The sequence below is a fragment of the Zalophus californianus genome, chromosome 1, assembly GCF_009762305.2.
Source record: "Zalophus californianus isolate mZalCal1 chromosome 1, mZalCal1.pri.v2, whole genome shotgun sequence".
NCBI lineage: Eukaryota > Metazoa > Chordata > Mammalia > Carnivora > Otariidae > Zalophus > Zalophus californianus.
In genome coordinates this window covers 18,257,025-18,277,960 of record NC_045595.1, presented here as the reverse complement: position 1 = coordinate 18,277,960, position 20,936 = coordinate 18,257,025, and the positions used below count along the sequence as shown (strand labels likewise).

The 20,936-nt window shown below is 39.8% G+C and overlaps 1 protein-coding gene across 4 annotated transcripts in view; it reads left to right on the top strand.

The window, feature by feature from the left end:
- The window catches only part of QRICH1 (glutamine rich 1), a 53,937-nt gene that overhangs the window by 2,795 nt on the left and 30,206 nt on the right, over positions 1-20,936 (top strand). For 2 of the 4 annotated variants that reach the window (XM_027583417.2, XM_027583420.2), the window contains one exon: positions 7,554-7,883. In XM_027583417.2, the coding sequence (XP_027439218.1) occupies positions 7,575-7,883 (309 nt within the window). In that variant the 5' untranslated portion in view covers positions 7,554-7,574. Of the gene's footprint in view, positions 1-1,078; positions 1,303-7,553; positions 7,884-20,936 lie in introns of all 4 variants that reach the window. The other 2 variants (XM_027583418.2, XM_027583419.2) reach the window with 2 other exon arrangements.

The following is a 20,936-nucleotide window of genomic DNA, read 5'->3' as shown; positions in this document are numbered from 1 at the left end:
TTGTAATGAAAAGTAAATGAACCACTGTGTAACTACCACCTCCTCAAGAAGTAGAACAGTGCTAGCATCATTGCACCCTTCATTGGTCCCTTCCTAGTCATAGCTTCTCAACCACTAGAGATAATTTTCATTCTGACTTCTGTGACAAATCGTATTTTTCTTTTTACGTTTATCACCTTCATATCCTTCAGCAACATAAGTTTTGTTTGCTTTTGAGTTTTATGTAAACGGAATCACGCTGTATTTTATGTTTTCCTTCTTTTAGCATTACTAATTTCATCCATGTTGTGTGCTACTGTAGTTCATTCATTCCAGTTTCTTTGTAGTATTCAGCTATGTGACTATATCACAATTTACTTATTTCTTCTATTTTTTTAAAGTATTTTTTTAAAGATTTTATTTATTCATGAGAATAAATATTCTCACACTATTCATGAGAGACAGGGAGATAGAGGCAGAGGGAGAAGCAGGCTCCCAAGGAGCAGGGAGCCTGATGTGGGACTCGATCCCAGGACCCTGGGATCATGACCTGAGCCGAAGGCAGATGCTTAACCATCTGAGCCACCCAGGTGCCCCTATTTCTTCTACTATTGATAGACATCTAGTTTCCTTCCGGTTTGGACTGTTATTAACAGTACTACTGTGAACATTCTTGTATAAGTACCTTTCTGTTTGTGTGTGTCATACACACTTAGGGATAGAATTCCTGGGTTATATGGAGGGAATATTGTCAGCTTTACTAGTTAATGCAAATGGTTGTGCCAATTTACAGCCCATCAGTCTTTGGTGGGAATGTGAATTTAAGATCCTGGTTGAAAGTGTGTTGTCCAAAAATAGAACCATGGCAGAAATGCCCCTAAATCAGAGATTCCTCTGGTAAAGGCATGGGGGTAGATGAATGGTCCAATAGGATAATACCTATCACAAACCCTATATTGGTTTAGTATCTTTTAAGAATAGAAGCGTATCTCCCAATTTCCTTCTTTGAAATGATTCTTTATGTTAATTAGGACAAATGTGACTGCAACTCCTTAAAATAGAAATTGATTTCTTTTTTAATGTGAATGTGTTCTTCAAGCCAGACTTACAAAGCTATGAGGAGCCATCTGCACATAGAGTAGATGTGAACCGTGAGAGGGGCCCAGTAGCATGACTGGGTAAACAGGAAGAGGCAGGGCTCTGAGGCAGCTCAGAGTTTCTTCTTTTAGTCCATCTCATATTCAAGACCCACCTTGTGGAACTGCATGGGGAACTGGGAAGAGGTATCAGAAATTTGAGGCGACCCAAGATAGGATGATTCTGGTGAGTACTTAAGTCTTCCTTTAGTACCTAAATAGAAAAAAGAAAGAAACTGGCAAAGAGACCTATGAAAAAAAATGTAATAGATTGTTCCTTTAGAATAACCTTTGTCCATCATACCTTCTTGTGTTCTAGCTATAAAATAATAAAAGTAATAATAACTTTAATACATTGAGGGCCTAAATCTATGTCAGACACTGTGCTAAGCTCCAGTAGAAGGTACAGGGGAAATACTAGTGATTAATAGGTGTATACAAGTGAAAATTTCCTACGTCTGTTGGTGTGGGGTTTGTCTATTGTTTTGCAAAGCAGCTATGCTTAAAAGTATTCAGAAGCAAATGCTTGTTTACAGACTCCCCTACCCCAATGAACCCCAAAGTGTTTTCCTGGCTCTTTTTGACTCCCAGAAACTGGGAGTATTCAACTATCCCTTCAGCTTCATGTTTTTCTGAAGTATTTTAATTAATCAGTTTATTTACTGCTCCTCACCAAGTCTTTGACTTGGAGCTAATTAAGAATCTTGCTTCTTTGGGGTGGGTAGAGAGTTTCTCTATTTCTCCATTACCAAGGCTCACCCTTGTGTTTCTTGAGAGCAGCATCTTGAAGAAGTTAACAATCTTCATTATTACGCAAGCTCTGGTGCTTGATGATTTTGTCTTTAAGAGTTTCAGATTTTGAGGGAAAAATCATGCTATGATCAGCCAGAATTGTTTGTGTCTTTACTATTACTGTGGTATAATCACTGTGTAAAAAGATTAATTTTTAATTACCTTTTTGATTTAATACAAATTGTGGAAAATACAGGAGAGTATTAAACAGGAAGAAATTTAAGTCCTGTGATTCTACCACCAAGGCATAACTACTGTTGGCAGGTCTTTTTGCGTTTTTTTTCCTTAGGCGTATAAACAATACTGGGATATATAAATACAATTGTATTGGTTCCCTTTTCACACATAACTTATTTGTGTTGTTAAATTTAAAAATTTAAATTAACTTTGTGTTGAGGGGACAAGGAATCTTCCAGAGACTGACATTTCTCTCTCTCTCTTTTTTTTTTTGCTACTGTGTTAATGGAAAGATCTGTAGAACACTCAGTAAATGCTTAGGAATGGACTTTCTTTATATGAATTTGGTATATGATAACAGTGGCATTTCAAGTCAGTGGGCAAAGGAATTTCAATAATTCAATAAATGATACAGGGACGAGTTGTTTGCTCTTTGGAAAAAATAAAATTAGACTTGTACCTCACATTATGCAAAATAAATTTTAAATGGATCAAAGCATTGTATTAAAAAATTACACTGTACATTAAAAAAAATAGTAGGTGATTCACGACCTGATTTTATGGTAGGGAGGGCTTTTTCTGAGCATAAAAACAAAGGAAGAAACCATGATCACCACTATTGAGAATTTGCTTAATTTTTCTGTGTTGTTTTTTTTTTTTTTTTTTTACTCACTGGTCTAAAATATTTAAATATTATTTCTGAAGCTTTCCCTCCACCCCCACCCCTTCTAAACAGCACTTTTGTGTCAGGTCAAATGCTGACTTAGTGTATTTTCATTATTGGGATGTGTCAGTCTGGTGGATACTGCCAAGTGAGCAGGTTAAAAGGACAAGAAATGAAGCCATGTGTGTTTTAGTCTGTATAAATGGGCACATTGGAATGTTCTTTCAAATTGGCCTTTTCCATTAAATTTTTATGTTCTCCAGGGGGTGCCTGGCTGGCTCAGTCAGTAGAGCATGCGACTCTTGATCTCTCGGTTGTGAGTTTGGCCCCACCTTGGGTGTAGAGATTACTTAAAAATAAAATCTTAAAAAAATTTTTTTAGGTTCTCCATTGAGTCCATTATTGGTTAATATTTTTAGCTTCCTCTGATTCATTGGTTCTCAAAGGATTCTTTGGACTTGTACAGGCAGAGTCAATGGAGAACCTCCTAGGGGCTTAGTGAAAGAAAAAAAGCAATGGGAATTGGGAAGCTGTGGTTTCTGCTTGAAGCTCCACTGACTACAGTGGGCTCTAAGCTTGGAGCACTGCAGAGGGTTTTTATACTTTGTATCCTAAACTGTTTAAAATACAAAAGGTGTCTTTATCATAGGATGTTTCAGATATTTCGCAAAGAAGAAGAGGAAGAATATATGTTGAGGAGCCTTTATCAACGTTTTCTAAGTTTTATAGAATTTTCCTTCTTCAAACTGTTGGTGTTTTGTTTTGTTTTAATGAAATCTTAAAGAATGAACTTTGAGACTTCATAGCAGATACATTCCCAAGTTTTTATTCCATTCTTTCTTTTTAAAATTTAATTTAATTTTTTGAGTAGGCTCCATGGGGCCCAACATGAGGTTTGAACTCACGACCCTGAGATCTTGACCTGAGCTGAGATCAAGAGTTGGACACTTAACTGACCGAGCCACCCAGGCACCCCTTATTCCATTCTTTCTGAGAGCTGAATATGCATCTTATTTGTCCTTTTTGGAATAAATTTATAGTTGGACTAGAGTTTCTTATAGTGATTTGTCTTTTTTTTTTTTAAAGATTTTATTTATTTATTCATGAAAGACAGAGGGAGAGAGAGAGAGAAGCGGAGGGAGAAGCAGGCTCCCAAGGAGCAGGGAGCCCGATGCGGGACTCAATCCCGCCAAAGGCAGACGTTTAACCATCTGAGCCACCCAGGCGCCCATGTCTTTTTTTTTTTTTTTTTTTAAGATTTTTAAATTTATTTTCTGACAGACAGCAAGAGAGGGAACACAAGCAGGGGGAGAGAGGGAGAGACAAGTAGGCTTCCTGCAGAGCAGGGAGCCCGATGCGGGGCTTGATCCCAGGACCCTGGGATCATGACCTGAGCCAAAGGCAGACGCTTAACGACTGAGCCACCCAGGTGCCCCCTTATAGTGATTTATCTTAAGATCCTATTCTAGAAATACAGGTAGCATTTGTTCGGAGCAGAATGGATTTTATCACTTTGGAACCTTGGTTAAAAAAAAAGATAGTAATGTCCTGAGTTTAGTTTGGTATGAAATGCTGTATTCTAAAATGCTGTAAACTATTGATTAATTAGAAGCTCTACTCCCTTCGCTAAAGGCTTATGAAAAATAGAGGATGCAGGACTTTAGTTTCCTTATTTTACATAGTAGGAAGTTTAGAGATACTCTAAACTTAATAAGTCTACAAGAAGTTTAAAGCTATGAAAGTGATCATGGCAAAAATAACAATGTGACTGGCAGGGGTTGATGAGAGGAGGATGATTTAAATGGCCTAAACTTACCTTGGACAGGTCAGTGTTTAAAATTGGTAGATCAAGAAAGTATTCTTGTTTTTTTGTGGGTTTTTTAAAAGTATTTTTCTGTACTATTTGAATATTTTTTCTTAGAAAATGGGTGTGTTACTTGTACTTTTCCCCCCACAACCAAAACAAAAACCAGAAAACTAGATTATAATTCTACCCTGAAAACTAAAGAAAAGTTGTTTCCAGAAAAAGAAGTTGTTGTGGTTTTCCTTTATATCTAATATCAGGCTTCAGATGAGGCTTAAGCTTCCTGATTACTGAAACTTGGAATAATGAGGGGAAATAAGTCACTAGGAAGATTTAGGGCCTGCCTTTATCAAACAACGTTTGTATGAAGGTTTTCTGATTCTGTAAACCTAATTTGTAACTTTTGGGCATATTTGTGTTTGTTTGTATTTATTTTCTCCCAGATTTGAGACAAAAAAAGGTTTTGCTACATGGTTCTCCATACTTTTTTAAAAAATTGCGTTGACACAGTAGCTATGATTCCAGTACAGTCTTCAGAATTCAAGCAGTCTCAGTATTTTATGGGAATGCAACTAATTGTCGAAGAAAATAAATATGGGGAAATGTAAGTTTCAGTTGACCTCTGCCATTCTTTTATAATGGAGGTGGAAAACTGAAATATGTAACAGCATGGTAGAGAACCAATTATGTTCATATATCTCTCCTTTGTTCCTTTCTGAGCCAGAACTGTAGGTGTGATTAGGTATTTAGAGTCAGTCACATGTCAGGCATTTTGTAATGTTGTTGGGGCTATATTATGAGAGCTGCCTTCTTCAGAAGGAAATTCCACTCAGTCATGATGCTCTTATCAGAGGGGAGATATGACACATTCTGTACCAGTGTAGTGAGTGAGTATAGGTCACCTACACTGGAATGTCCTTCTCTGAATAGGTAACAAAAGGATGAGGTGCTTGGCCTTGGTGGTGGTCTTACTCATTTGTGCCATGGACATCATTGAGAGCTTAATTTCGAAGTCTCATAACAGACCTCCTAATTTTCAACTCTGAGAAAAGATACCTGAATGCCCCAGCAGCAGAGAGAAGGGAGAACTGAGGAAGGGAGGTGGTCAGAAGAGAAGTGAGAAAGGGACAGACGAGTTAATTTCAGATTAGAGGCTGTCAGCAAAGGCTTTAACCTTGCCCTCACCTGACCTGCACTTGCTGTTTTTTGCACTTTATTGTTCTTGGGGTTTCCTGAGAAATAGAGGCTCTCCTGAGAGTAGTGGCCTAGGATTTGATTTTAGGCAGGACAAGGTATATGTGTTGTTCTTTATTTATGGGGAAATATATTTAGAATATATTATATGCATCATTATAAAAGATGTATTGTTGGGTCTGTTCTCTTTGAAAGCGCCCAGATCTAACTTGTATAGTATACTTACAGTGTCCCACAGAAATGTTGCCAGTGTTAGTAACTTAATAGCAGTAAGGATCATATGTTTTCTTTGGTCTCACACTTGTCCTGGATATATAGGTTCTTTTCCCATGATATATACTAACCATTTACCAAGAAAAAGGGTAACATTTATGGTTGTAAGTTATAGATGTTACAGAGACAAAAGAGCTATAATCCTTCTTTTTTTATATCCAATTGCAAATACAACATACACATATATACATATACGTACCTACTGTGTGTCAGCCATTCAGAGAGTTTCGGGACACAGTCTTGTCTGCCAGGAGTTTAGAGTCAGGTGGAAGAGATGAGATGATTACCCATATGCCTTATGTCTGTAACATAAGGTAGAACATCTGGGCAGTGAAAGAGAGACTGGTATTTCTAGCCTTGATGCCCTTTTAGCCTTTCCTTGATGGCTCAAGGAAACAAATCACTTTTCCATTTGCGATTGACGGAGAGTCCTTTTTGGCAAAAAAGTTCACATGGTTTGTGTGACTCTCATATCCTGCTGCTGCTTTTGTTCTGGAGGTGGTTCTGATCCAGGGGGGAGGGAATGGTATGAAAGCAGCAGTGGCAGGGCACTCAGCAGTCCATAGATAGATTGCATGGTTGCCCCCCGGTAATTGAGAATTACTGTCTATCCCTGCAGGTTAATTCTTAGGATAAATACCACAATGAAAAACTTGCTGAATTGATGTCCGAATTTTAGTAGTGACCTAGTTAATTTAAAGCACTATTCAACTCCCTCCCCCAACTAATTTTAATAATATTAGTTAGTACTTAAATAGTGCTATCTATGTTGGATGCTCTTCTAAGTACTTTACGTATGTTTAACCTTTATGTCAATTCTGTATGGTAGATATTCTTTTGTCCCCATTTTATACACAAGAGAACTAAGGTTAACTAACTTGTCCAGGGTTTCAGCGCTAAGGAGAGATCAAGCTGGGATTTGGACCCTGGCAGGCTAACTCCAAAATCCGTGCTTTTGACCAGTAAGTTGTGTTATAAAACAATGTGAGCAGCATATGGCAAATGGATTTTTGGTGTTTCTGGTGGGAGATGAGGTATATATATTCCCCTTCTCTAGGGTCTTGCTACAGCTAGATGGCATATGTGTTCTTCACTTTAGGACATCATTGGCCGCAGAAATTGAACATGTCAGTAGGAATCCCTGCTTCTAGCTTCCTTGGTAGTCCTCTCTGTGGTGGTCACAGAATAGTTTTGCATGTGACTTTTACTGTCCAGTGCTTGGCTCTGCAGAGAAGATGGCATTGACCTAGTGCTGGGTGGAGAGTGTGTTTTCAGCCTGTTTCATCCAGTACTGTGACGCATGCCTTTGTTTTTTGTTTCCAGTGTGATAGTTTGATTTAAGAAATGTTTATAGAAACAATTTTTAGACACTGTTAACTAAAAAAAGAATAAGGTGTATAATAACTTCATTTTGAATTCTAGATGTACAAAGCTGCCTTGAATATTCCACTCTGTTGCAAGCATGATTGCTCTGCATTTCAGAATATGAAAACAGTAGCATAATTTTGACTTCTGACATTTATTTTATTTCTAGGAACCCTAAGGATTCTACAATATGAATAATTCTCTGGAAAACACCATTTCCTTTGAAGAGTACATCCGAGTAAAGGCGCGGTCTGTCCCGCAACACAGGATGAAGGAATTTCTGGACTCGCTAGCCTCTAAGGGGCCGGAAGCCCTTCAGGAGTTCCAGCAGACAGCTACCACTACCATGGTGTACCAACAGGGTGGGAACTGCATTTACACAGACAGCACCGAAGTGGCTGGGTCTTTGCTTGAACTTGCCTGTCCAGTCACCACCAGTGTTCAGCCACAAACCCAACAAGAACAGCAGATTCAGGTTCAGCAGCCACAGCAGGTTCAGGTAAAAGGGAGATGTTGAGGTGCATTCTGTTTAACAGATTCTGTTTCCATCAGGGTTTTGGTTAGTAGGAACATCACATTTTATATACAAATGTCCGAGGTTGTTTTCACAAAGGGGAGTACTCTGGTATTTTCAAAAACATTTTATTCAACATAAAGCCTTGCATAGTACAGACTAAAAATATTTGCGACTACCATAAACTAAAAAGACTACAGATACTTGCCATTTGCTTTGGAGAATTGAACAGTATAGGATTAGCGGTCTTCTGGGACTGGATTTGGATGTGACACAGCTGTGTGGAACTGAAGGTTCCCTTTTGTCTATGTCACCCTGAACAGATCAGGGGCAGAGGAGGGGCTCGTCTTAGCTCATTATTTAAAGCATGACGTTTGAAACTTGTTTTAAAATGGATATGATATATTTTAGTGATCTTCATTTAGTTTTGTGGTTCCCTGACTTAGGTCACTTGTAGATTTCTAGGTCTGCATTTACTATTTGTAATCCTCAGGAAATAATGCTAATTGATAATGAGCTTACAGAAAGAGGAGAAACTTAGTACATTTGCTGAGAAGGTAAAAGTGCCGCTTTAGGGGTTCCTTATATGAAACTAACAGTATGCTCCATTTACAAATGCTGCTTTCTTGCTCCTGTCTATTGTGATTCTGTTTCATTCTGCCCTCACTGCTTTTTCCACCAAGAGAATTGGAAAGGGTAGAACCTCACGGACGGGCAAGGACTGTGGAGAGGTGTGTCTGATGAGATAGACTGTGGCCTCTTTGCTTCTTAGGAATGCAGGCAGGTATATTGGAAGGACCTTGGCTCTGGAGTAGGATTCCTGGTTTTAAATCTGGCTTGACCTCCTATTTGTTGACATGATTTAAATCTTTTCAGCCCTAGATTTTTCAGCTGTTAAATTTAGACTGAATGAGATAATAGACAAGAAAACATTCGGCACGTGGAGGAATGCAGTCACTGTTTTTTCCTTTTTTTTTTTTTTTTTTAAAGATTTTATTTATTTGACACAGAGAGCACAAGCAGGGGGAGCAGCAGGCAGTGGGAGAGGGAGAAGCAGGCTTTTTGCTGAGCAGGGAGCATGATGCAGGTCTCAATCCCAGGACTCTGGGATCATGACCTGAGCTAAAGGCAGACTTAACCAACTGAGCCACCCAGGCACCCCTGTTTTTTCCATTCTTTGTAAGGAAGGAGGGGTCCAGGAAAGGTAGATAAGAGGAGGCTGACTTTTTGGTTTGAGAAATTATTCTGCTGTTACTTATAGCATGGACTTCCTTTTTCCTAAGATTAAAATGGTTTGGGATATGGGCGTCGACTGGCTAAATCCGTAGAGCATGCGATGCGACTCTTGATCTTGGGGTCTTGAGTTCAAGCCTCATGCTGGGCATAGAGCTCACTTTAAAAAAATAAAAGGGAAAAAAATGGTTTGGGATTTGAGTCTAAAGTGTTGTTTGAGACTTTATGTTTAAGATGGCTGACTGAGGTCACCTATTAACATCTTCTTTCCTCAAAACCCCTGTAAATAAAAGAAGAAATATAAATATAATAATAAATCCATGAGATACAAGCACTGAGCATGGAGCTTGCTTAAGATTCTTTCTTTCCCTCTGCCACTCCCACCACTTGTGCTCTCTCTCTCTCACTTAAAAAAACAACAGAAAACTCTTACAGCAAATATATTTTCATTAATTACTGGCTTAAGCCAGAGGGATTTAATTTTTCTACTAGTTGGCTTGTAGATTTAATTTAAATAAAGATTAAATTGATATTAATTAATGTTACTTACATGAAAATTGACATTTTCTTTTTTAAAGATTTTATTTATTTATTCGGAAGAGACAGAGACAGGCAGAGGGAGAAGCAGGCTTCCCGCTGAGTAGGGAGCCCGACGCGGGACTCAATCCCAGGACTCTGGGATCATGACCCGAGCCGAAGGCAGACGCTTAACGACTGAGCCACCCAGGCGCCCAAAAATTGACATTGTTAATCTAAAGCTACCAAAATCATGAGCCAGATAATATGACTGAAGTTACAACTTTATATAAGACTTCGAAAAAAACTTTTTTTCTGAGTGACATCAGAATCAAATACATGCCTTGTAGTTACAAAATTATGCAGGGGTGCCTGGGTGGCTCAGTTGGTTAAGCCTCCAACTCTTGATCTCAGCTCAGGTCTTGATCCTCAGGGTCGTTGAGTTCAAGCCCAGCTTGAACGCTTAGCTCCATGCCCACTTAAAAAAAAAAAACACAATTATACACACGTCAGTTTCTTGATCTCTTTTATAGGTCTCTCTATATTCAGTTTAAAAGGGTAGTTTTTTTTTTTTTTTTTAAGATTTTATTTACTTATTTGATAGAGAAAGAGAGCACAAGTAGGCAGAGCAGCAGGCAGAGGGCGAGGGAGAAGCAGGCTCTCTGCCCAGCAAGGAGCCAGACATGGGGCTCGATCCCAGGACCCTGGGATCGTGACCTGAGCCGAAGGCAGCCGCTTAACCAATTGAGCCACCCAGGTGCCCCAAAAGAATAGTTTTTGAAACTAAAAATAGCACATGAGGCATGGGGAGATCAAGTCCTGTATCAGTAAATACTGTTTGCACTCAAACTATTTTAACTGGAGCCTGTGCTTCTAAATAGTGTTTCTAATACACAAAGAACTCTTAAAAGTAGAAAAAAGTAATCTAGTAAAAAAAAATGAACAAAGGATATAAGTAGTTTATGGAAGAAGAAACACAGGTGGTGATCATAAGCATATCAGATATTTCATACTAGTGATTATAGAAGTATAAATTTTAAAAGTGAAATATATTTCATTTATTAGATAGGAAAACGTTTATAAAGATTTCACACAGGACAGCAAGGATATGGAGAGGATAAATTTGTAACTTTGGGTCAGCTGGGTGGCTCAGTCAGTTAAGCATCTGTCTTTGGCTCAGGTCATGATCCAAGGGTCCTGGGATCAAGCCCTGCATCTGGCTTCCTGCTTATTGGAGAGCCTGCGTCTCCCTCTCCCTCTGCCGCTTGTGTTCTTTAGTTTGCTCACTCTCTCAAATGAATAAACAAACTCTTTTTTAAAAAATGCAAAAAAAAATTAGTGTAACTTCTTGGAAGTGATTTTGGCAATACTTGTCAAATGTTTAAGTGTGCATACCTTTGGTCTTGCATTTGTGTTCACAGATATATGTGTATATAGGGGTATTCACTGCTGCACTAATAGTAGTAGTAATACTAGAAACAAGTCACTCAGTAAGGGAAATGGCAAAAATGGTACAATTGTAGTGTATTGTCCTATGTGCCAGAAGAATGAGGTAGATCTATGTATTTTTGACAGGGTAGGATGTTTAACAGATTGCTGAGTGTCAAAACCAGTTTAGTATCACTGATTTTTAACATGTAGAATGTAGTGGTCCTTAAATAGTAGTAAAGTTCAAAACAGTAATTGGCTCAGGAGTGGGGTGCTAAGGAGGAGAGCTCGAATTTTTGTTTGTTTGTTTATTTTTAAGTAGGCTCCATTCTGGGCTTAAATTTTTAAGTAAACATGAGGGGCTCCTGGATGTCTCAGTCAGTTGAGCATCTGACTCTTATTTTCAGCTCAGGTTATTGTCTCAGGTTTATGGGATCAAAGCTCTGCATTAGGCTCCCCACTTAGTGGGAGTCTGCTTCTCTCTCTCACTCTGCCTCTCCCCCTGCTCACATGTGCTCGCTCTCTCTCTCTCTCTAAAAATAAATCTTTAAAAAAGAAAACATGAACTAATTTTGTGATGAAACAAAAGTGCTGTTTGGGAATATTTTGCTTTGAACTTGTAGGTATAGCTCAATGATTCTTTTTTTTTTCTTTTATTATGTTAATCACAATACATTACATCATTAGTTTTTGGTGTAGTGTTCCATGATTCATTGTGTGCATATAACACCCAGTGCTCCATTCAGTACATGCCCTCTTTAATACCCATCACCATGCTAACCCATCCTCCCACCCCCGTCCCCTCTAGAACCCTCAGTTTGTTTCTCAGAGTCCATAGTCTCTCATGGTTTGTCTCCCCCTCCGATGTCCGCCCCCTTCATTTTTCCCTTCCTACTATCTTCTTTTTTTTTTTTTTTTTAACATATAATGTATTACTTGTTTCAGAGGTACAGGTCTGTGATTCAACAGTCTTACATAATCCACAGTTCTTACCATAGCACATACCCTCCCCAATGTCTATCACCCAGCCACCCCATCCCTCCCACCCCCATCCCTCCAGCAACCCTCAGTTTGTTTCCTGAGATTAAGAATTCCTCATATCAGTGAGATCATATGATACATGCCTTCCTCTGATTGACTTATTTTGCTTAGCATAATACCCTCCAGTTCCATCCATGTTGTTGCAAAAGGCAAGGTTTCATTTCTTTTGATGGCTGCATAATATTCCATTGTATATATATACTGCATCTTCTTTATCCATTCGTCTGTCAATGGACATCTGGGCTCTTTCCATAGTTTGGGTATTGTGGACATTGCTGCTATAAACATAGGGGTGCATGTACCCCTTCGGATCACTACATTTGTTTCTTTGGGGTAAATACCCAGTAGTACAATTGCTGGGTTGTAGGGTAGCTCTATTTTCAACTTTCTGAGGAACCTCCATACTGTTTTCCAGCTTGCATTCCCACCAACAGTGTAGGAGGGTTCCCCTTTCTCTGCATCCCCGCCAACATCTGTTTCCTGACTTGTTCATTTTAGCCATTCTGACTGGTGTGAGGTGGTATCTCATTGAGGTTTAGATTTGGATTTCCCTGATGCCGAGCAATGTTGAGCACTTTTTCATGTGTCTGTTGGCCGTTTGGATGTCTTCTTTGGAAAAATGTCTGTTCATGTCTTCTGCCCATTTCTTGATTGGATCATTTGTTCTTTGGGTGTTGAGTTTGATAAGTTCTTTATAGATTTTGGATGCTAGTAGGGCAATGATTCTTAACCTTTTCTTCCCTGTCCCAGACATCTTATGTCTCTATGTATAAAGTCCTTTGCCCTAGATGCTTGGGTACAATGGTGAACAAGACAGAAATCTCCCTGATCTTGTGGAGCATAATATTATAGCTGGAAGGAGATAGATGGTACATAAGAAAAATCTTGTTATAGGGGCGCCTGGGTGGCTGAGTTGGTTAAGTGACTGCCTTCGGCTCAGGTCATGATCCCAGGGTCCTGGGATCGAGCCCCGCATCGGGCTCCCTGCTCAGCCGGAAGCCTGCTTCTCCCTCTTCCACTCGCCCTACTTGTGTTCCCCCTCACGCTGTCTCTCTCTCTCTCTCTGTCTCTGTCAATTGAATAAATAAAATCTTTAAAAAAAAAAAGGAAAAAGAAAAATCTTGTTATATAGTGATGAATGCAGAGGAGTGAAACGAAGGCAGATGGGGGGATCAGGATAAGCCCCAGTGTGCTCTTAACATTGAGTTAAGACCAAAGTGTGTTGGCAGATGAACCATGGTGGTTATCTGAGGAAAGAGCATTCCAAATCAGAAAGCCCTAAGGTGGGAGCCTGCTAATTTTATTTTATTTTATTTTTTTATTTTTTTTTATATGTTTTATTTATTTATTTTTATTTTTATTTATCTGAGAGAGAGAGAGAGAGCACATGAGAGGGGAGAGGGTCAGAGGGAGAAGCAGACTCCCTGCTGAGCAGGGAGACCGATGCGGGACTCGATCCTGGGACTCCAGGATCATGACCCGAGCCGAAGGCAGCTGCTCAACCAACTGAGCCACCCAGGTGCCCAGGAGCCTGCTAATTTAAAAAAAAATGGCAAAAAGCCTGGGGTGCCTGGGTAGCTCAGTTTGGTTAAATGTCTCACTTGATTTTAGCTCAGGTCTTGGTCTCAGGGTCATGAGTTCAAGCCCCATGTCGGGCTCCACGCTGGGCGTGGAGTGTACTTTAAAAAAAAAAAAAAAACAAAAAGGCACTGAATGAATGGATGCACTGAATGAATGGATGAGGCTAGAGAGGTGACATATGTACATACTGAAATGTAGGTCTGAACAGACTTGCCTTCTCAATTCACATGGTTAAAAGACTCCTTGCCACGTGGTACAGTTGACTCTTGAACAATGTGGGGTTAGGGATACCGACTCCCTGCACAGTTGGAAATCTTCATGTAATTTTTTTTTAAGATTTTTATTTATTTATTTATCAGAGAGAGAGTACACAAGCAGGGGGAGTGGCAGGCAGAAGGAGAAGCAGGCTCCCTGCTGAGCAGGACCCTGGGATCACATCATGACCTGAATCGAAGGCAGCCGCTTAACCTACTAAGCCACCCAGGCGTCCCTCTTCATGTAATTTTCACTCCCCAAAAACTTAATAGCCTACTGTTGACTGGAAGCCTTACCGACAACATTAGCAGTCAATTAGACATATTTTGTATGTTGTATGTATTATATACTGTATTCTCATAATCTAGAGAAAAAATGTTATAAAGCAAATCATAAGGAAGAGAAAATACATTTTCTTTTTTTAAAGATTTTATTTATTTGAGAGAGTATGCGTGTGCATGTGAGGGTGGGGAGCCTGAGGCAAAGAATCTCAAGTGGACTTCACAGAGCCCGATGTGGGGCAGGGCTCAATGTCGTGACCCATGAAATCGTGACCTGAGCTGAACACTTAACTGATTGAGCCACCTAGGTGCCCCAAGAAAATACATTTTCAATACAATACTGCATTTACCAAAAAAAAAAAAAACCCTGCCTATAAGTGGGCCCATGCAGTTCAAACCCAAGTTGTTCAAGGGTCAGCTGTATTGTGTCCCAACCTAACCCCTTTTTTTTTTTTTAAGATTTTATTTATTTGATAGAGGGAGAATGAAAGGGAGAAGCAGACCCCCTCCTGAGCAGAGACCCTGACATGGTGCTCAATCCCAGGACCCTGAGATCATGACCTCAGCTGAAGGCAGACGCTCAACCAACTGAGCCACCCAGGTGCCCCTCAACCTAACCCTTTTTTTTTTTAATTTATTTTTAAAGGTTTTATTTATTTATTTGGCAGAGAGATACAGAGAGAGAACAAGTAGGCAGAGAGGCAGGCAGAGGGAGAGGGAGAAGCAGGCTCCCCGCCGAGCAGGGAGCCCAATGCGGGGCTCGATCCTAGGACCCTGGGACCACGACCCGAGCCGAAGGCAGCTGCTTAACCGACTGAGCCACCCAGGCACCCCATCCTAACCCTTTTGATAAGAATTAAAAATTATGTCTATATTAATGTTATTTAAAATTTCAAAAACAATTTACTGTCTTGAGAACCTAGGCTGTAAATTTCAAAACAATTTACTATCTTGGAACCTAGATTTTTTTATTATTATTATTGTGGTAAAATTAGATTGCTTCTTAAAAACTGTTAACCACCTTGGATAGTTTCCTCTGTCAGACTTCCTCATCTGTCCAGCCTAGAAGCAGCACATACATTGTTGGATTTGACACAGTAATTACATCCTTAGAAGAGTTTTAGTGAATTGGTGGGAGACAAAGGTACATGTTAAAGGTTAATCACAAAAGTAGCTGAGTAAGTCTCACTGTGTTCCTTTACTCTCTACTACTAACACAGTCACACTTCAGGCCACCAAATGTGTGGGTTTTTTCCCACATTGACCAATTCTCTGACATCAGCTAACTGTCCTACAATTCAGTTGACACTGTCTACTTGGAGTTAGTGTCAGGTCCCACAAGTTAAGGGGTCAGTCCCACAAGACTGCCCTCCAGCTCATATACCAATCAAGTCCCAGGATATCACCTGTACTTCTGATTGACCAGCTATCAATTGGGGTTCCCACTACCCCTCCTCAGGTTTCATAATTTGTTAGAACAACTCACAGAACTCAAGGAAACACATTTACTGGTATGTTGTATAATAAATGATATGATAGAAAATACAGATGAACAGCCAGATAAAGACATACAGGAGCCTCTGTCCATATGGAATTGGGGTGCACCACATTCCTGGCATGTGAGTGTGTTCACCAACACACTAGTTCCCCGAACCCTATATTTCTGGGATTTTTATGGAGGCTACATCACATAGGTATAATCCATTAGTAACTCAGTTCTAGCCCCTCTTCCAGAGAACAGTGTGCGGCTGAAAGTACCAAGCTTCTAATCATGGCTTGGTCTTTCCAGTGACCAGCCTCATCGAGGAGCCCACCAAGAGTTGCCTCATTAGGACACAAGATGCACCTAGCATTTTTATTGCTTATGAAATTACAAAGGTTTTAGGAGCTCTGGCCAGGAACCAGAGAAAACAAAATACATAATTTTTATTATATCACAGTATCATGCATCTAGTTAAGATAAGGAGGTACCTTCTAAAGGTAAAAACAAGAGCTGCCATGTAAATGCCTTGACAGTGCATACAGTACTAGGAAAGGCCCAAGTTTTCTGTTCCTGGTAGGTCAGCCTGAGCTGGGTAAAGGGGATTCATTTGGAACTTCCCTTTCAAGAACCCTCTTGAGTTGGGTGCTTTCTAAAGCATGCACATGGAGTTAAATGCATGTGCCAGAGAGAAGGCCTTCTGATGGTGAATCCCAGGGGTTGGGTTTCACTTAGCACCCATAAAATTGCTTGTTTCTTCTCTGCCCTTCTACAGGGCAGGAACTGAGGCTTCACACAAGGCTAGTTGGTCAATCTGGCCTCACTAAGTGAAGGATACTTTGGGGGAAGGGGACCTCTCATCACTTGCTGCTTTTGTTGTTAGAAGTAAAGATCTCAAGGCTTCACTGGCTCAAAATGCAACTCTCTCTCATATGTCATTTCAGCTTTTGTCCCTCTTCCTCTTTTTCTTCTTGCTGTTTAACATTTCCCCCATGCTGGATGGTCCCTAACCCCTCATCATAGTGTGGAATTACTAAGAGTGAGAAAGAGTTAATCAAAAACTATACTTGGCTCTGAGACAAACAGGAGTTTTGTCTGCCTCTTCAACTTTAGATATGTCATCTTAGGCAAGTGATTTAACCACAGAGTCCATTTCCTTATCTACATCATGAAAATAAAAGAATTTATGTTGTAGTTACTTTGAGGATTATATAAAATATTAAGTCCTAAACACATTGCCTGGCACATAGTAATCCTTCAATAAATAAATAATAGTTGCTACTGTTTTCTTCTTTCTCTTCTCCTCTTTAGTGCCATTCCTGCCTTGGGCCTCAGTTGCTTTTCAGATATTTGAAAAGTACCCAAACATTTATAAACAAGTATTCCCACATTGTTGGTAGTGCCATTTTTATTCCCTTTTTCTTTTTTTAAGTAGGGCCCAGTGTGGAGCCCATCATGGGGCTTGAACTCAAGACCCTGAGATCAAGACCTGAGCTGAGCTCAAGAGTCAGATGCTTAACCAGCTGAGCTACCCAGGCGCCCCATCCTTTTTTTTCTTTTAATACATTAACTGTTACAGATGCAATTCAAATCTCTCATAACTCCTCTGAACATTTGGTACAAATCCTCTCCCAGTGTAAATGCTATTTTAAAGTTTTCAATTGGTGTGATATTTTCTGTATCCATATGTGTATTGGTTTTTAGTTACACAGATATTCCCCCTCGTACCTCCAGTTTATTCAGAAGAAATTGTCTAAAAAAATTGACTAAGGGATAGTAGTTAGCTCAAGGAATTTATGGTAGGACCAGAGAGTGGGTCTTGGAGACTGTGCAGCCAGGAGCAGGGCTCAGGTCACTTTGCTGTCACTTTGCTGGCCTGCTCTGGCAGAGACTTTCTGCCACACCCCTGGGCACAGGTCCTTGCTCTACCACGGTCTCGTTGGGATCTATGCCATCCTGCTCCATTTTTGCCACATTCCTCCACTCTCACCAGAAAATGGAGGTTGTGGTTCTTGCTGCCTCATGTTGCTCCCTTCTGAGTCAAATTTCATGCAGCGTGTCTAATTTGGGAAGCTTTGGTCACATGCCTGCACTCGAGCTGCAGGAGAGGTTCGGAGAGTGATTCTGGCTTCTGCCTTGGAGAGGCAGCACTCAAATGATGATGTATTCTGCAAACATGGGTTTGCAGCCAAACACGGGACTACAGTCAGCTACTCTCTCACTGGCACATTGTAGGCTGATTGGGATCCTGATCAGCACTTTGGATTAGTGAACCATTTTATTGCTCCTTTCTCTGGCCCTTCATGTCCAACCTTTTACTCACATTTAAATCTCTTCCCTTACCATATTTCTAAGTTCATTTGTATAAGAGTTTGGTAAATGTTTAATACTTGGGTAAAGACTTTACCATTTTCAGAGGAGTGTTATTTGAACAGAGAAATTCTACCAAGGTCCCTAAATTTTTGCTAGACTAGTTGTTAAATGGTGCAGGTAGGTTCCTATGTGTGTGATTCCTTACCTAGTGTGGTGTTGTTCTACCACGCTGAGGACTGTCAACCATCCCTTCTCAGTGAGACTCAGAACATGAAATGGAACATGAGCCACATATGTTGTTATGAGTTTTCTAGTAGTCTCTTTTTTAAGGGGGTAAAAAAAAGTGAAACTGATTTTTTAAAATCGCATTTTATTTAATATTTCAACATGTAATCAGTATAATATTAAAACTATTTTCCTCTTTGGTACAAATCCTTGAAATCTGGTTGTTTTTTGTACTTGTAGCACATTATAGTTTGAACATTAAAAGTGATTGCTAACTACATGTAGTGGGTATTGGACCAGTGCAGCTTCAGAGAAATGTGAGAGAAGAATTGCTTATTCTTTCTTGTGGAAATAAGAAAGTAATTTTAAAAGTTGTTTATGAGGCGGAATTTGGAAATTGACCCAACACACTCAGTTTATTCTCATTTATTTATTTTAAGATTTATTTTTTCATTTTAGAGATGGGGAGGGGCAGAGGGAGAGAGAATCTCAAGCAGACTCTGCACTGAGCGCAAAACACAACATCGGGCTTGATCTCACAACCCTGAGATCATGACCTGGGCTGAAACTAAGAGTCGGCTGCTTAACTGACTTGACTGTGCCACCCAGGTGCCCCTGTTCTCCTTTAAATGAAATATTGGTTTTACACTTTAGCCAGAAGGAAAAAAATCAAGAAATGATACTATGTTTTTTTCAGTTTTGTTTGTTTTAGTTTCAGTGATTGGAAGAAAAGATTCCTAATAGGGGTAATACATGTTCATGGTTTCTCATTGTTCCTTAGTTGGAATACTTAGTCCAAATGTTGTGTTAAGCTCTGAATTACTTAGGTTCTGAATGACACTGAGGAAAAAGGAAAAGATTATCCATCTACAAACTAATGAAGAACATTGACAAGTCAGGGACAATAAAATTTCTAGACTAGTGGTTATCCAGGTGACTAGAATCACCTGGAGGGGTTTTGTTTTGTTTTGTTTTAAGATATTTATTTTAGAAAGAGAGAGAGAGAGTCTGGTGGGGGGCAGAAGGAGAGAGAAGTCTGAAGCAGACTCCCCGCTGAGTACAGAACCCAACACAGGTCAATCTCCCCATCCTGAGACCATGACCTGAGCAGAAACCAAGAGTCATCTGCTTAACCATGTTAGCCATCCAGACACCCCTCACCTAGAGAGTTTCTTAAAGTGAAAAATGGCTGGGGCACCTGGGTGGCTTATCCTGGCTCCATGTGCAGTGGGGAGTCTGCTTGAGAGTCTCTGCCCCTACCCCCCCACTCGTGCTCACACGTGCACTCTCCTGCACTTAAGCATGTGTGCACGCGTGCAAGCTCGCTCTTTCTCAAATAAATAAATCTTAAAAAGGAAAAGAGAGAATGGCTGCTTCCCTCACCCCACACCCTGAATTCTGATTCAGTGGAGGTAGGACTGGGGTCGGTTCTGAACATTTGCATTTTTCCCCAATTTTATTGATATAATTGACATATAGCATGGATAAGTTTAAGGTGTACAGCTTAATGATTTGACTTACATATATCATGAAATGATTATCACATTAAGTTTGGTTAACTTCCATCATCTCATATAGATAAAAAAGATAAAAGAAATTTTTTCCTTTGTGTGAGAACCCTTAGAATTTACTCTCCTAACAACTTTTCTCTATACCATGTAGCAGTATTAGCAACAGTCATCCTGTTGTACATTATATCCCTAGCACTTGTGTATCTTAAAACTCTGAGTTTATACCTTTTGACCACATTCATCCAGTTCTTCCTCTTCCCCGCACCCACTGCTTTTAGTAATCACAAATCTGATCTCTTTTTCTGAGTTTGTTCTGCTTTTTAGATTCCATATATATGAGATCATGTAGTATTTTTGTCTGACTTATTATTAGCATAAAGCCCCCGTTGTCCCATCTGTGTTTCACAAATGTCAGAATTTCTTTCTTTTTTATGGCTGAATAGTAGCCCATTTTTTATGTATTTCATAACTTCTTCATCCATTGACAGACACTTCAACCATTTTCATGTCTTGTTTAGTTTAAATAATGCGTGAACATTGGGGTATAGATATCTCTGACATAACGTTTTCATTTTCAGAGAATTTTCATTTTTCTTTCTTTCTTTCTTTCTTTCTTTCTTTCTTTCTTTCTTTCTTTCTTTTTCTTTCTTTCTCTTTCTCTTTCTTTCTTTCTTTCTCTTTCTTTCTTTCTTTTCTTTCTTTTCTTTCTTCTCTTTCTTTTCTTTCTTTCTTATTTTGTTTATTGGGGTGCCTGGGTGGCTCATTTCGCTAAGTGTCTGCCTTCGGCTCAGGTCATGATCCCAGGGTCCCGGGATCGAATCCCGCATAGGGCTCCCTGCTCAGTGGGGAGTCGGCTTCTCCCTCTTCCTCTGCTGCTCTCTTTATCAAATAAATAAAATCTTTTTTTAAAAAAATCTAAGATTTTTTTTTAAAAAAGATTTTATTTAAAAGAGAGCATGAGAGAGAGAGCGGGGGGAGGGACAGAGGGAGAGGGAGAAGCAGACTCCCCACTGAACTTAGAGTCCAACGAGGGGCTCGATCCTAGGACCCCAAGATCATGACCTGAGCCGAAGGCAGATGCTTAACCAACTGAGTCACCCAGGCACCCCGAGAATTTTCATTTCTAATAAATTTCCAGGTTGATGCTGAACGTGCTGCTCTGTAGATCACATTC